This window comes from Cryptomeria japonica, chromosome 9 (assembly GCF_030272615.1).
Source record: "Cryptomeria japonica chromosome 9, Sugi_1.0, whole genome shotgun sequence".
NCBI lineage: Eukaryota > Viridiplantae > Streptophyta > Pinopsida > Cupressales > Cupressaceae > Cryptomeria > Cryptomeria japonica.
In genome coordinates, this window is record NC_081413.1 from 169,488,682 (window position 1) to 169,505,827 (window position 17,146).

The window sequence follows — 17,146 nt, forward strand, 5'->3', positions numbered from 1 at the left end:
GTTTGAGTTTAGAATTTAAATAAATAAAATAAGATATTTAGTTTATATTGAATAATATAGAGTTAGATTTAATTAGGTCTTTTGAATTGATTAATTTTTAAAATTAACATACTTATATTTTAAAAAATATGTGTAAAACAAGTAGATGTATATCAAATTTTTTAAAAAAAATTGAAGGAAAGAAAATAATCTATCTAGCACACTTATTTGCTCTTTTTCTTAAAAAACCAACCCCATAAAAATAAAATAAAAAATGTATATTCCAAATAATTAGATAAATGGTAAAAAAAAAAAAATTAACTATTTTTAAAAGCAATGCTTTTGCATTGCACTTTTTTCTTTAAAAGCTTTCAAATCTTAGAAAAAAGGGAATGTGTTTGCATTAGACTTGTTGGCATTGTAGAGTTACACATATTGGGTAATATAAAATTAAGACATCTCATGTGAATATGAGAATTGGTTAGATACATATTTTTCGTTTAGATCATTTTTTATTTTTTTAAATGATTTCTTATATAAGGCATGTGTTCATATGGTTTGTTGGTTTTATTCTTATCATTGATTTTATGCAATCACATAATCATCTTTTTGTAATATTTGGATAAACAATTATATTTTGAATTTGCATGCACTCGTAAGACATTTTATTGCAGTAGTTTTACCTTGTTTCTCAACAAATGTCACTAGATTTTTTTTTTAGTCTCCTTGATCTATGCAAAAGGTAAACATTCTAAATGCTATTTGTTCTAAATGAATTAAAGAACTAGTCCTTAAATTCATTACCTCGGCATGCACTTTAACTATTTTGCAGTTCTAGTTGACTCATAATAGCTAGATGAAGGAACAAGAGGAAGCCCAAAATTTGAATTTTTCTTTAAAAAATTTGGGATAATTTTTGCAATCATGCATCTTACAAGAATCATTTGTGTAGTTGTGGATTTGACCATAGATGGGGAATAGAAAAAAATGATGATCGAGTATAGACCTAGAAAAGAGTGTAAATGAGTTAGGGTATGATTAAGTTGTTTCTCAATTTACACACTAAATGCATTATTTTGCATGCTATTCCGTATGGATCAAAGTCAGTCCAAAACAACGAAAGAAAGTGCAAGGTTTGCAATTTATATCATTACAATCTTAATAGGAGGTGTTAATATTAATGGAAGGTGCTCTAAAATATCATGTGAACCGCTTGTACTTTTTAAAGAAAAGGCACATATTGCACTTTTGATTTTATTTTAAATATTCATAAGAACAACTCAATTGAAAAGATTATTGTTTCTAATTTCAATAGAATAATCTATAAATTATATTTACTGGGCTAGGTTGAATCCTTCTAATGATCTTTTTCATGAGAATGTGGACATCTTGAATTTACTTGATATTAAACCATATAATGGGATCTTCACTTGGAACAATCATCGATGTGGAGATGAAGCCATTTTTGAAAGGTTGGATAGGTTTCTTGTTTCCTGTTATTGGGTTGGTGGTAGCTTGAGTACTTCTTCTGAAGTTCTTGATTGGAAGGGCTCAGATCGTTGGCTTATCAAATTCTCATATGTCTCTATTTCAGTTTTTAAAAATTCTCCTTTCAAGTTTCAACTTATGTGGCTTCGTGACTCTTCCCTTCATGATTTTATGAATTAGTGGTGGAGAGATGTGGCCCTAACTATGGTATTGCTATGTATTCCTTTGTTAAGAAATTACAGTTTGCTAAATTCTAGCTTAAGAAATGGAACAAGTTGTGCTATGGTAATCTCCATGCTATGAAGAGGAATGCTCAAGCTTGTTTGGATGTTATTACTTGCCAAATCCGGGACCATGGTTTCTCTATGGATTTGGGTAGGGCAGAATCCCAAGCTGTGAAAGAATTGGAGGAGTGGGATCTTCATGAGGAGATTTTTTGGAAGCAAAAGGCCCAGATTGATTGGCTTCAGGAGGGTGACAAGAATACAACATTTTTTCATAAGGAGGGTTATATCTCTTCTATGGTGAATTCAGAAGGTATTCTGCTGACTTCCCTTCCAACTTTGTCTCATGAGGCTTCTCAGTATTATTCTTCTCTCTTTTCGGAAGACTCACCTCTAGCTGAGGATGAGGAGAATATGATCCTTGCTTGTATTCCATCTTTAGTTACCAATATGATGAATAAGTCCCTCATGCGTTTGATTTCTTTGTCTGAATTGGAGGAGGTTGTTTTTGGGATGCGCAAGGGTAAAGTCATTGGTCCGAATGGTTTTCCTATTGAATTTTTACAAGATTTTTGGGATATTATTAATTTGGATTTGTTGGAAGTGGTTTGGGAATCCTATGGTAGTAAACAAATACTCCATGCCTTGAATTCTACTTTCCTTGTTCTTATTCCTAAAAAGGAAGGTGCTAACCAGTTGAAGTTTTTTAGGTCCATTGCTCTGTGTAATGTGGTCTACAAAACTATTACTAAGGTGATTGCAGAGACTCAAAATTTGTCTTCCAACTTTGATCTCGAATGAGCAAAGAGGTTTTGTGGTAGGTAGACAAATTTTAGATGGGGTTGTGATTGCTTCTGAAGTCACTCACTCTATGGCGGTGTCTAAGGAAAAGTCTATGTTTATCAAATTGGATATGACCAAAACTTATGATAGAGTTAAGTGGTGCTTCTTGGAAAAAATTCTCTTTGCTTTTGGTTTTAGTTAGGAGTGGGTCAGATGGATGATGAGTTGTGTTACTTCTTCTTCCTTCTTTGTTATTATTAATGGTGATTCATCTGAGTTATTTGGAGCTTCTAGAGGTCTTCGCCAGGGGGATCCTCTTTCTCCATATTTGTTTATTCTTATGGTGGAGGGCCTTTGTGGGCTTATTAAGTCTTGGGTTTCTCATGGCTTGCTTCAAGGTTGGAGGTGGGGTCATGGGTTGCCTACGCTTTCTCATCTTCAGTTTGTGAATGATATTGCTCTCATGGGGGTTGCTCATCTTTGGGAGGCTGAATCTTTTAGACGGACTTTAGATATTTATTTGGCTGCTTCGAGGCAGAAAGTCAATGAGCATAAATCTTTTATCTAGTTTTTCAATACTCTTGAGGCTATTCAAAGAAGGATTGCTAATATTTTGAGGTTCCAGATTGGCTCTCTTCCCTTGGTTTATCTGGGTATCCCTCTTTCTTTTGGCAGGCTGCCTAGACTGTATTGGCAAGATTTGCTAGATAACTTATGATGAAAGGTTAATCAATGGACTCACAGATGGTTGTCCACTGTTGCTAAGGTGACTCTTCTTCAATCCGTGATCTTGGCTCTTCCTATCTACGGGTGCTTTGTTTTGACGACCCCTGTGTATTTTCTTAAGGAATTTGATGCTCTTTCTTGCTAGTTCCTGTGGAGTGGTAATTTTCACATTTGTAAATGGAGCCTTGTTAAGTGGGATTCAGTGTGTAAGCCAAAGAAGGAGGGGGGTCTTGGTTTGCATTCTGCTATCTTGAATGGGCAAGATTTGGTTGCCAAATTATACTGGTGTTGGTGTACCTGTCAAAATCAATTTTGGGCTCGCATTCTTACTCATGAGTATCTTCAAGGAATTAACTTTTTGGATGTTCCCCATTATGGTTTAGATAGAAGAGGATCTTTGATATGGCATACTTTGAAAATTGGGGCTCATCTTGTCAAGAGAGGCTTATTCTAGATATGTAATAAGGGATCTAAAGCTCTCTTTTGGTGGGATTCTTGGGATGGTAATCCTCCTATCCTTTCTATGTATCCTCACCTCCAACCTCTTTGTGATTTGTTTTTTGGTGCGGCGTGGGATAAAGTTGAAGATTACAAGGTTGCTCAAAATTTAAGGGTGGGTGTTGGTTATGTTTGGAAAGACCACATTGAATGGCCTCCAAGTGGAACAAAGGAGGCTCGTAAGGAGCTAGCTCAAATGCTTGCTTCACGGGAGTGTAATTCTTTGACGGATCATGATATTCTGGACTGGGGTAGTGATTCTTCTAGTAAGTATTCTATTGTTGTTGGTTACTTGGAACTCATTCGACAACTTTTTGGAGGGGAGGAGGTTCCTTGGTGGAAACGTGTATGGAATAAGTTTTCTTGACCTAAATGCAACTTTTTTATGTGGTTGGTTGTCCAAAACCATTGTCTTACTTGGGATAATCTATGGAAACGAGGTTTCGAGGATCCTTCTATGTGTGTTCTTTGTTGTAATAGTGAGGAATGTGTTTCTCATCTCTTCTTTCAGTGCTCTTTCTTCAGGACAATTTAGCACCTCTGATGGGGACTGTGGAACCAAACCTATTGGCATGTTTCCTCTTTGGTTAAATTTTGGGCCCGCTTGGGCAAGCCTCTTGTTAAGACTTCTTTTATCTAGGTTGCTTGGTCTATTGGTCCCTCTTTTATTATTTGGCTGGAAAGGAATCAAAGAATTTTTCATGGTGTTAGGATGGTTGCTCATCGTTTGTGGTGGAGAATTATTCATCCTCTTTGTGAGACTGTCTTGGCTACGTGTGACTTTGTCGGGGGTATGGATCCTGAAGATGTTGATATCTGTAATCGGTTCAATTTTTCTCTTTGGAGGGGGTGTTCCTTCTTTTGGGGGCAGCATGTTGGGCAGATCATGAGAAATAGATGTTGTCATCCTTTGCAAAGGGTTAATCAAGTTAGTCGCTAGTCTCCTCCTCCCCAGGGAATCTCGAAACTTAACACTGATGGTTCTTCTCGAGGGAACCCTAGCCATGCTGGTATTGGTGGGGTTGGTTGTGATAGTCCTAAAGATATTCGATTTATTTTCTCAATTTATAAGGGCAATCATACTAATAATCTCATGGAGGCCCTTGCCATTTTGCATGCAGTGAAGCGTAGTTGTGCTCTTGGTTGGATTCGGATAATTTGTGAATCAAATTCTCATGTGGTGGTGTCCTTACTGAAAGACCGACAATTAGATGAGGTTAGTTGGCATTTAGCTGTGGTGATTAGGCAAATACTTTGGTTGTGTAACTCCTTGGATTCTGTTATTTTTTGCCACATTCCTAGGGAATGGAATGGATTTGTTGATTGTTTGGCCATATGGGCTTCTGATAATAGGCAGGGCTGGCATATAGTGGATAGGGGGCAATTATCTTCAAAAATGGCTCATTTGTTAGATACTTTAGTTGATGTTGAAAAAGTTGTGTAATTTTTTCTCTCTCTTGGGCGTGTGGCCCTTCTAGCTTTATATCTATTTCTTTGATTAAATAACTTTTTACCCCTCTTTTTAGTCAAAATATAAATTTCTAAAGAAAACGAAAAAACGTCCATGTTGTCTAGAATTATTTTGTGCTTTCACTTCTAACATTATTCAAAAGGATACATTACCTATAAATGTGTTCTATCAATATAACTACAAGTTAACTGGTATGAAACATATGGCTTTTTATTCATGTGGGTAAATGACTGTATTAATATTCAATAGGGTGTTTCACCTCTATCACATTTACATGTAGATTTACTTCAAAGAAATGAAGTATATGGTGGGTTGGTAAGATTTTTTAGCATACCTTGGATCAAAAAAAATTGGGCCTCATTTCTTAAGATGTTTTTGAATTCTTTGTTTATCTTTGTTAAGATCTTGACTAATGAATCTTATTTTCTTCAACATTAGACAAATAATTATTTTAGTGTCTTTTAAAATTATTAAATGAGTCAATGATTAATTTGTGAAGTGAAAACCATATATATACCATGGTATTTTTCAATTTTTGTTAAGGCATAGGGAACAAAGGAGTTTGTGTCACTTCAAATTACTATATAATATGATCAATTCTTGTTAGTTTCATCTTAAATTACTTTTTCGAACAAATCTTGTTTAAGCTTTAGCATAGTGTGGCTATGTTTTTCCTCTACTTGATGTGATCATTCATCAATAGAATTTCAAATGGGGAATGTTATATTTTGCATTTCTATGACATGTATGATGTCATGCTACCATTTTTTTATTAGTTCATTTTCAATTAGTGGCCCATGCTCATTTTGTAACATTAAAATTGAATCAACATTTTGGATGTATTCCTCTTAGTGCTCCTTTGAGCATGCCACTCGTAATGGCTACAAGTTACCTAAATAATATTTGTAATTTCCTAATCTAGTGCCATTAAACTAAGATATAATTTAAAATTTGGTGGATAAATATGAAGCATAACTCTATGGAAAGATAAATAATGAAAATAATATAGAAATTTTGAGGAACTAATTAATTATCTAATATTTAACTAGATATACACAAGTCATTCTTTCGTTACAAAAAATTATGTTTTAAGAAGAGATTAAACGTGATTTCTACATTAGATGAAAATTATTTTATAATTAATGTGAAACACATTTGCACCTATTATTCTACATTAGATATTGTGGAATCCCTGTGGTTTTTTCATCCTCTTGTTTCTATTGCTCTTATTATTCTTTTTGCATCTATGTGAAACACATTTTCACCTATGAGAGTTGTTTAGTGGTTGACACCTCCTGCTAAATGATCCTCTATTAATGTTATGCCCATGGATGAACCCTCTAAGGGGGAATCCCCACCCCCCTCCTTTTCTCTTAGGTTTGAGGATTTAGATGACAAAATTGCATGGACAGTTGTTCAAAGATAGAAGAAAGGTCTTCCCAAATCTATATATACCAATCACATATTTGAGTCAAGGGTGTGTGGTTAGATAGGGAAGGCTCTAGCATTGTTTAGGCTATACCCTTGGGTTCTATTTTGTGCATGGTGACTCAGTTGCACTTGTGTTTGTTTTGGTTTGGTTGTTTGGATACTTTTGTTTTGGTTGTGTCCCATTTGAGAACTTTTTGTGTTGGCCTTAAGTTGTGTTCCATCTTTTGTATTGGGTTTATGGTTGGGCACCAAAACCAACTTACCTCAATAAAAAAAATGTATCTTCAAAACATTTTTAAAAGGATATATGAAGTCTCTAATGGCACATCCAAGCCCCCTTAAGAATACTTCATAAAAATAGTGAAGGGGTAGCTTCACAAGCCTTTCCCAAATACAAACACCTTGGGGATTTTTGCTTGTGTGAAAGTTATAGTCTTAAGTCTTAATGAAAAGGTTGTGGTTGCCAACTAACTAGAGACATACTTTGAAAACTCTCTTCTATGTTATCAAAGAAAATGCAAGAATACTCATTCAGTCCATACATAATGCCAAGTTGGTAAATGTTGTTTTCCTGATTTGACATCTAATTGTAAGAGGATTTGTTTTAATGATCAAGACCCATGAAATGATAGATAAGCACCCTTTCATAAAGTTGATGGATTCCTAAGTGATGATTTTGACTTGAGCATGTTTTCTTGAAAAATTAAAAAAAATCAAGGTGAATTTACTATAAAGAAGCATATTATTATAATCATTTTTTAAGGTAGAATGAGTTAAAGACAATTTGATGTACTATATTTTAAATTTGAAACGTATATTAATATATAAAATATATAATTTATGTCCAACGGGTTGAGATGCTAGGCATTGATTTTTCATTATAAAGATCCAAGTCAAATCCCTAAAGTTCCATCTAAGGTGAAATTCTAAGTGGTAACTATTAGTCTTCCATTATTTGACTTCAAGTAGTGATTTGTAACTTTTTATCTAAATATTAATATTCTCAAAGAGCTATCATTGTATTGCATGTAAGAACTATTTGAATTAGTTGGCTAGCTTAATTGCTTATTTGATCTAAATCTGTAGACTATTAAGAAGCATTAAAATACATATAAATAATATAGCAATCCCAAATTGTTATGAACAATGATGTAATCTATCATTGAAATTTTTTATATAACAATTTTGTGTGAAGAGTAAAAAATTATGTCAAATATAGGCAAATAAGACACCTACAAATAAACCAAGAAAATGAGCCAAGCTTGAGACATAACATTGTCAAAAAGCATCAAATGATAAAATATGACCACCAAAACACTCCTAAATGATCTAATCACTTCTTGAAGAGGTCTAAAGCAAGGTACTTGCCCACAAGCAGGTACTTGCAAAGTAGTATATACCCCTAGGTGAAGGCACCCTAATTTTTGAAGCTAATAAAATACTTCAGGTAGTCAAGGAAAATAAATGGGTTGAAACTCCAAGGCCTAAATCCAATGTTCAGCCTTATGTCAAATAATTTTTTCATGATGGTTATCAAATCATAATTGCCCTTCAAATGCTAATACACTTTTTTTATTATTATCATAAAGTAGATATTATATGTGATACAACATCCTTTAGAATTTACAAGAGTAACAAAAAATCCTTCTTTAAATATTTTAAAAATTTAGATCTTTTATAATAAGAATACATAAATACAAAAAATATTCTATCATCGAATTTAAACTTCCATAAAAAGGAAAAAAAAAAAAAAAAATATATATATATATATATATAAGATAAAAAAAAGAATTAGGTAACCAATTAGATTCCTATCTACATCATATGTCCTTTCAATTGTCCTTTCAATTGTCCTTTCATTTGAATTCAAAAGCTATGATTTGCATGAGAGGGGTTTTCTTCCCCACCATATCATATTAAACATAGAACTTCAATGATGGGTTCTAGCTGTTTTGAAAGCAGAATTTCAATCAATGATGGGTTCTAGCTGTTTTGAAAGCAGAATTTCAAGCAATCATGGCTTCTAGCTGTTTTGAAAGCAGAATTGTGCTCTTGAGATCAAGTAATAGCTATAAAATGCAAATGATTATTATCTGGTAACTTGATGTGTTGCATAGGCTTTCTTTTTTTTATAATAAAAACACCATGAATGATGATAGTGGCTCTCTAGGACCCCACCACACCATGTGGAATCTTCAACTTTTCAACACTGAGCAAAAGTCTGAATAGATAAAGATAAAGATGAAGATGTACACCTTGCTATAAAAAAATTGGCCACCGAATTCAAAGGGGACCAATTTTTGAATATTCACGAAAATACCAAAAGTCAAAAGAAGTTGAAAAATTGTATCAAATACAGATTGCCTGAGAGAGATCAAATCTTTACATCGTATACCATATATTTAATACTGTGCTTTTACAGGTTTTTCTTCGCAAGAAAAAACAAAATGAAGAAAAACCAATTCATTCCAGATACGAGATCGTGCTTCTGCTGCAACCCACATGAATTTCAAAACGGTCGCAGAATTTCTGTAACTAAAACAAATCAGATCTCGTTTTCTGTTTGGCGTATCAAGACAAGTGGCAGATCGGGTTACGTGCTGTTCCAAGCTGCAAACATTGGTAAATGATGGTGATGAGGAACAGGCTGTTGAATCCAGCTGTTAGTTTTAGTAGTATTCGATTCATAGTTTCCTCCAGGTGAGGGATCGTGTTTAGATGTGGAGAAGAGAAGCAAAGCAGGCGAAAATTCGCCCTGTAGCTGCACATTTTCGTGCACAGTGCCGTCCTGAGAATGCCCTGGGCTTGAGCTGTGACTCGAACCCCTGACCTGTAGCACATCGGTTGTACCAGCAGAAATGTCAGTCAATTCGCCGTTTTGCTGCACAATCAGATTGTGCAAAACGGCGGCCATGTGTTGCTGGTTGCGTAAAACCTCTGCGGGCTTCTCTTCTTCCGATTGTGTATGTGTGCTTCCGTTCTCGCAGCGGCGGCGCTCCTGCTCGTCGACCGCCATTATTTCCCAGCTCTGTTCGATTTTATCGGTTTCTCTGTTGCTGATCTGGAGCGGCGGAGAGGTGCTTGCGGTGGCGCCGCCGTTGTCTGTGATTTCTTTGCTCCGCCGGGCCAGTTCAGGGGATGGCAAAGTAGTGCAGTCGGAGATCTTTTGGACGTCGTATTTGCTGATGTCGAAGTTTGTCACTGCGTTCACGCCGCGGAATTTTATGGCCGCTATGTCGTAGGCTTCTGCCGCCTCCTCCTGCGTACCTGATCACAGTATTTAGACAAGCAAAGGATAAAACCCTTGTTCTTCCAGAAAATATAAAAAATTAGTTTTTGGAGCTAACAAATTTAAATGTAAATAAAAATCTCAGTTTTGGAGCTAACAAATTTTAATTTAAATAAAAATCTCAATTCTGTAGCTAACAGATTTATTATAAATAATAAAAATCTCAGCTTTCGAGCTTAAAAATTTATACATACATAAAAAAAACTCAGTTTTGGAGCTGACAAATTTATATATAACCTGCATTAAAATTCTCACGCAGACGCAATAAGAAATAATTTTGATGTTTTCCTCACATTCTCTTCAAAAAATTGGCTTTGCTTTTTCAAATCTACAGATTTACGTGTTTCTTGCTCTTTCATTTCTTCAACATTTGCGAAGATCGGAACTTTTTCAAATCTACAAATTTACGTGTTTCTTGCTCTTCATTTCTTCAACATTTGCGACGATCAGAGCTTTTTCAAATCTACAGATTTACGTGTTTCTTGCTCTTACATTTCTTCAACATTTGTGACGATCAGAAGCTCTACAGGTATCATAGAAGGCTTTCATAGTTGAGGAGTCAGTCTTTGTGACAAAACTTATGATTTACTATAAATATAGACTGTAATATTTTTTCATTTATATTATAGAAACTTATTAACTGTAATTTCAAATTTATGTGATAAATTTATTAATATTAGCTGTTTCATTATATAATCTTAAGTAGGTATGACTAATCTACAGTGCATAAGAATATTTTATTTTTTTCTATTGAATAAAAAAGATTCAATTCTTAAAAACGAGCAAGTAACAGGTTTTAGTTTTTTTATTTTTTCTATGTTTTTTAAAATCTAAATAATTTTTCAACAATATAATAATATCTATTAGATTCTATAGGGTCTATGAGATCAAATTTTATAAGATTGTTTAATTGTATTTAAGAACAAGTCATGGACTTTTTTTCTTTCAAAATTCAGATGTGAACATTTAGAACAATTTCATGTAATATATTTATTTATATTTTAAATATAATTTTATTCAATTATTCTTAAATATTGAACTAAAAATGAATGAAATATAAAACCATTAATATAGTTTTATTCATTTTTCAGTTCAAAAGTCAAATAATTTGTCACTCATTTATGTGCTTGGCTCTTAAATGTTCACTTAAATTTTTTCACATTCAAAACATTACAATCAAAATTTGAAAGAAATCTTGTGGTGACAAATTTAGTATGAAAAGTGCTGCGAACACCACCTGATACTTGAACAAGAAAGTGTTTTATAGTTGAATTAAGCCTCACTAGTTCCAATTACATGAAGGGTCATTCTTTATGCACTGTATCTGAAAATACAAGCTCATCTGCAAATTCCATAGTAATAACAGAAAGATGGGAAATGAAAGATGAACAAAGAACCTATTTAAAATATCCTTTTCAAAAACTATATTAGCTTGATACATACATGTTCTCCTCAATGTTTAAAAAAGTTAAGTGTCTCCTTTGCATAGACGTTTCCCCTTCTCATGCCCTATATTCTATTGGAATATATTGTCAAGTACCTCATTATTTAATATAACTATTGGTATTGTCATAAAAAGAGTACTTACTGAAAGTTCCAAGATAAAGGTCCTTGTTTCCTGCAACTCTACCAATGCGTGCCTGCCATCTCCCATGCTGGTGATGCCTGTTATTATATTTATATATTGCACACAGGACAAAGCATTTCAACATCATGAAGGCTACAACAAAATGGATTAAGACATGAAATGATTCATGCTTTTACTTGCATTGCAAGCTCCTATAATTGTGTTTAACAAACCTAAAACACCTATGAATTGTGTTTAGTAAGCTTGAAAAATCCAACCCACCTAGTTACTCCTCTGTACATGGATGCTCCCCTGGAAAATCCACTGCTTTTTCTGTATGAAAATATATTGTCATCACCTCATTGCAACTTCAATCTTGCCTGTTGGAACCCATAACAAATTTGAAGTTTTTCTAAAAACAAAAACTCTAATACCTTCTTAAATTTGCAACATACTCCTGCCTTGTCATGGGCTTCATCTCTTCAAGCTCCTTCTCATAAGTGCTCAACTGTAAATTTTGAAAAAAGAGGAAAAAAACAGAAATATATCATCTGCAGTTTTTAAATGCTGTTCTCATCCATTAGCAATAAATGCAAGTTACTTTTACCGGGAAGTTTATGTGAGTAGTAGGCCCCCAGTACTTGAGAGCAGCCAGGTCATATGATCTTGCAGCCTTCTCTTCTTTATCATATCCTCCTATACCATAAATGAACAAAGCAATATTTAGTGTCATTTTAAAGCATGACTATAATAAGTCATTTCTTGCAGAATGCTTAAACAATTCTCACACCAATAAATCTTCAAATACAAAAGCTGTGACACCAGACGTACCCAAGTAGACTGTCATAGTTGTTCATTGTTTCACAAGGATTGCATAGCATGCCACCAACAGACAAGAAGAAGAAACAAGTCAGAACTTCCCACCAAAAAACCTCAGAAGACATAATTATACATTCCACTTTAGTTCCCCAGGGTCTGTGTACCTTGTCTTCCTTTCCTTGTTTGGCCTTCTTTCTTGCAGCTATTGTCCCAGAGGTGAGCTTCATACCGACCAGTCCATCTGTGCCTGAAAACCCACCAAAGATACATCAAAATAAGTTAAGAATACACCACAAAAGAAGCGAAACACTGAAATGGGTTTTAAGTTTAATATGTTTTAAACACAATGTATAATCAATCCTGAGACAAACTAGATAAACAATTCAGAAACCAAACCTTGTAACTCCACGGTACTGAGAAGTCCTTTGGCCAAATGTATCAATGGATTTTCTAGGAACAGGTTGCCTAGACCTTCCACCTGCCCCTCTTTTCCTGGTTTCAACTGTAACACAATCAGTATTAGTTGACTGTGGAATAACAGTAACAGCACTAGACTGGGATCCAGGACTCATGGTTAAGGTCAAGGCTGCCTGTGATTGAAAATTACTGCCACTATTGTTATTGCTGTTATCGTCATCCTTCATGTCTGTGGGGTATTGTCTAAACCATGGTTTCATAGCAGATATACCGACAGCATTGTCCATGATTTCTCCCCCATGGTGAGGATTGAACTGAAGACTGCAATCTGCAAACATGCTCTCCTTGGATGACTCATCATCATCATGCTCCAATGCAGCCTGAAACAACAGATTAGGCTGCTCCTGCATTGCAGTTTCATAGGTGTTGTTGTTCCAAGGAGATGGAACTTCCATGGGCCGCGATAGTGGAAGCTGGTTAACATTGATCCTTGAGTTGCAGGAATCCCTATCAAAACCAGAAGGACCATTATGTTGTTCATAATACATGCCCTCCATGCTCAGAGGCACTGAGTCTCTGTTACTGGAATACTGGCCTAAGAAGTCCTCCAGTTTAGGGCTCACATGATCTCCTGAATTCTTTTGAGCCATGTCATACCGTGTAGCTTGTACTCTAGAAAGCCTTCTGTCCATCATGTTTGATTGAAGGCCTGCTGGTTGCAGTCCAGGTGGCTTCAAATCATTCCAATCTAAAGAACCAAAAGACAAAACAAAAAACAAATATTGCTTTAGTAAAACGCAATGTCAACAAAACCAACTTCAAATCATCAGTCTATAACCCAGTTTTTCTAACCTAAAATCAATCCAAGTTCAAGTTTAACAGAACATTCATTCCTTCAGTGATCTTGTTAGCTTCTCCAAGGACCTTACATATTCATTAAATATAACCAAAAGGTTTTGGCTATGGACTTCTTGGCTTACACTTTCCTTACCTTCTGTTTGAGACCTGCTGAGGACCTCCATGATACAGAGAGAACCATCAGACCTCAAGGGCATAGTAGTATAAAATGGACCCCCTCCACTTTCTCCATAGCTGTGATAAGTGATAGTTGAACGAGGCATCTGAGAAGAAGCCTGCAAATTACAGAAGCTACTTGAAGCTGACTGCGCAGAAGACTCATGAGGAGGATCCCTACCCCCAGCCTCTACTGCTAAGTGGGGTGAGAGGGAGAATGCAAGCCAGCTATTATTATTAGTATTATTCATGGATTTCACTACCTACCAAACCTTGCAGTCAAGGTTCTATTACAGGCCTCCTAAGTTTCAACACCAGCATAAAGAATACAACCGAAATGCTTATGATTTCACTGCAAAAATTTCATGGAACTTGAGCTTGCTCTGCACTGAGAATCTCACAGCTTAATCATTGGGTTCCTCAAAAGCCTCAAAAACACCCACTTACCTATTTGATAGAAGCTTCCAGTAAGAACAGAAATTCAAACTTCAAAACTTCAGCAAGTCAATCCCTGAGAGCAAAATTTTGCTATAAACAGTTACCCAGATCAAACAAAACATCCCAGAAACCATCTAGATATATACCCATATCCATTTTCACTCCTTTCTAGAGCTGTTCAACATATTGGGATTGGTGTCTAATATAGAAAAGCAGGCAAGGCTTAAAACAAGTCTACCAAATATTCACTCCACAAAGCTTCCATATATATAAAAAAATTAATATTAGGTAATCATAACTGCAGGGCCATTTGCATGATCAAGTATCAACTAGCTCTTCTGATAAAGATCCCATCCCATCCCATCCCATCTCCATCCACTGTACTGTAATCACATCAACACTGTTCAAACTTATTATTTTTTTTCAAAAAGCCAAAACAGCTACTGTTGGGTGCTACTTGATTAAGGACTGGTATTGGCAGTGAGTGACAGGACAAGCACAAGGCAGGTCAGGTCACTTCAGTACTACTACTAACCAGGATATCTAATTACCTACAGCTGTGCTGCTCTACTCTGAACACAGACTATTTCAAAATATCACAGCAAAGGTCAAGGAACTAACTTTTTTATCTTTTAAAGAAAATTAATCAACCTAGTCAACACCACCACCTGCTAAGCTGATTGCATGCAGACAAGGCTTGGTGTCGGTTGCCTTGCATATAACCTCTGTATAGCAATTTGCATGGACTTTGTGCAATAAATTAGATTTATGTCTGAGGTCTAAAGTCAATAAGAAGGGTCTACACTTAGCTTTTTTAGATATGTTTTGGGACCGACTAGTTTGAAATTTTGGAAGATCTGAACATACATTGTAGTGCTCATCACAAACAAAATGTTGGAACTTATTGTCACACTCTTTTTTTATACGCCTAGGAAAATATTTTCTTCAAGATCTTCTCCAAACGTTTGCAGTATTTAATGTCTGATCTGCTTGCTTGGGTCTTTTTCCTCTTTGCTTTACCGACAAAGATAGGAGGTGTGGTCACAATACAAATCTCCAGTGACTCACAGATTAGAATAGACTTTTTTAAGTTTTTTAATGTTGCATTTGGATTTTAATGTCTTTTTATTTATTTTTATATAAACAGAAAGAAATTGGATGACCTTATGATTATGATTGTGTTGTAAAATCAGTAAAAAAATTGAAAAAATGTATCATATAAAATATAATATTTTAATGTACGGTCAAAATTTTAAGAGATTATGGCTCTTTATATATATATTTTTAGAATCTTAGGATGTTCATTTCTTTAAACATGGTATACTATTTGAAGGGCAATTTTGAATGGGGAATTAGCATTAAAATAAAAGTAAAAAGTCTAAAAGAGAGGATTGATGATCAATTTTAACTCCTAAATATAAATATGTTCTTTCATTTGTAAATGTAAGCATTTATAATAAAGTTTATAATATATAAAATGCAAATAGGTTCTTTGGATACCCCTCGATCCTAGGCTCTTAACCAAAGAGGTTTCAGCCTAAGGCTTTGGCTCCCTCTGAGGATGAAAAATCCTCCATTAAGGAAAAAAAAAAAAATTATTGTGGTAGGATAATATTGTAAAGATAAAATCACCATTTATTGATAATCGTTGTGACTTTGTTGACTAAACAGTGGCTAGAAGTTGTCAATTGGCACTTAGCTTTGCTTATAAGATAGATTCTTTGAGTGTGTGTCTCCTTAGAATCTGTTAATTTTCGCCATATTCCTAGGGAGTGGAATGGAGTAGCAGATTGTTTGGCCAAATGGGCTTCTCATCAAATGCAAAATTGGAATGTTTTAGATAGGAGACAATTATCTCTAGAATTGTCTCACATGTTGGATCACTTAGTGGACACAGACAGGAGTGTGTGATGCTCTTTTCTGCTAGGCAGTTGGCCCTCCTTGCTTTGTATTTTTTTTTGTGATTGAATAAAATTTTACTCCTCTTTTAGTTCAAATTTAATAGAATGTTTATCTTCCACACAAAATTTACACATAATAGTTATTATGAATGGTTTCAAGCAAGATATGTAGATAACAGTTTGATGGGTGTATAAATTTATATTGGTTTATAATACAAATTTCATAGACTTATGAAGATGGTTGTGGAAAGTTATATCACTTTGTAGCAAAAACATTTTAGACATAATATTATTTTTCAAAACAAATATTGCATACTTGTCAATTGTAATAGATATCAACGATTGGTAGTTGTAAATGTTAATATGAAAAAATGTAGCTTGAACCTTTCGAATAATATAATTTTAATGAATGCAAAATAAAATGTTTTTTTTCTATCATAATTTACAAATAAACATTCTTGATCACATATGAAACACTAATTTTATTACAATTTTTTAACTATATTTATAAAATTTAATATTTGATATTACAATAATTTGAAACTCTTACAATTTTTAACAATAACTAATAATACCAATTCAATTTCTCCTTTGAAAATGCTGATTTTTTATATATAATATAATATTATTATTTTAATATATTTAATATACCTATCAGTATTTCACCTACTACTACAAACAAATTCAAACTCCATTCAAATTGAACCTCCAACAAAATGTTATTACTTTTATATCTGTCCTATGCAAAATGTCATTACTTTTATGTCTGTCCTATTTCATTAAAAAATTCTTAAGAATGTACACCTTTTCAAGTTTGACTAAACCAGAAGAAAAACCTTACAGAAGAATCAAAAGAAACAAGCAATCAGTAGCCAAACCATACAAGCAAAATCAGGCTCAATCAAAGGTATAGTCAAGGATGAAATAATTACTTAGGCAATATAAAACAGCAGAGGGGCCTACCTGAGAAAAACAACAAAGATATGAGGGAAAAAAAAGATATATAAAAAAACACAGAAGAATGTATGTTTTTTATCTGTTGTGATCCCCAACTCATCAATCTATTTCAATGAATTTACAATGATTTAGAGACGAGGGAAT

General features: G+C 34.2%; 2 protein-coding genes across 2 annotated transcripts; one reads left to right on the forward strand and one right to left on the reverse strand.

Moving 5' to 3' along the window:
- The first annotated feature begins 1,832 nt into the window (after positions 1-1,832).
- Positions 1,833-3,042, forward strand: LOC131038443 (uncharacterized). The gene is made up of 2 exons (XM_057970885.2): positions 1,833-2,444; positions 2,677-3,042. Exons 1-2 carry the CDS (start codon positions 1,833-1,835, stop codon positions 3,040-3,042), a joined length of 978 nt encoding a protein of 325 aa, XP_057826868.2.
- A 5,894-nt stretch (positions 3,043-8,936) lies between these two features.
- Positions 8,937-14,727, reverse strand: LOC131037951 (AP2-like ethylene-responsive transcription factor ANT). The gene is made up of 9 exons (XM_057970217.2): positions 13,684-14,727; positions 12,672-13,440; positions 12,440-12,522; positions 12,288-12,296; positions 12,064-12,152; positions 11,891-11,964; positions 11,739-11,789; positions 11,478-11,554; positions 8,937-9,867 (listed from the first exon to the last, which is right to left on the reverse strand). Exons 1-9 carry the CDS (start codon positions 13,955-13,957, stop codon positions 9,194-9,196), a joined length of 2,100 nt encoding a protein of 699 aa, XP_057826200.1. The 5' UTR covers positions 13,958-14,727; the 3' UTR covers positions 8,937-9,193.
- Between the last annotated feature and the right edge of the window lie 2,419 nt (positions 14,728-17,146).

Coding starts and splice junctions, on each gene's coding strand:
- LOC131038443 (XM_057970885.2), top strand. CDS start 1,833: ATGGATTTGGGTAGGGCAGAATCCCAAGCTGTGAAAGAATTGGAGGAG. Junction 2,445..2,676: donor TCTACAAAACTATTACTAAG/GTGATTGCAGAG, acceptor GGTTTTAGTTAG/GAGTGGGTCAGATGGATGAT.
- LOC131037951 (XM_057970217.2), bottom strand. CDS start 13,957: ATGAATAATACTAATAATAATAGCTGGCTTGCATTCTCCCTCTCACCC. Junction 11,965..12,063: donor CTACTCACATAAACTTCCCG/GTAAAAGTAACT, acceptor CAAAATTTACAG/TTGAGCACTTATGAGAAGGA. Junction 9,868..11,477: donor CCTTTATCTTGGAACTTTCA/GTAAGTACTCTT, acceptor TACTGTGATCAG/GTACGCAGGAGGAGGCGGCA.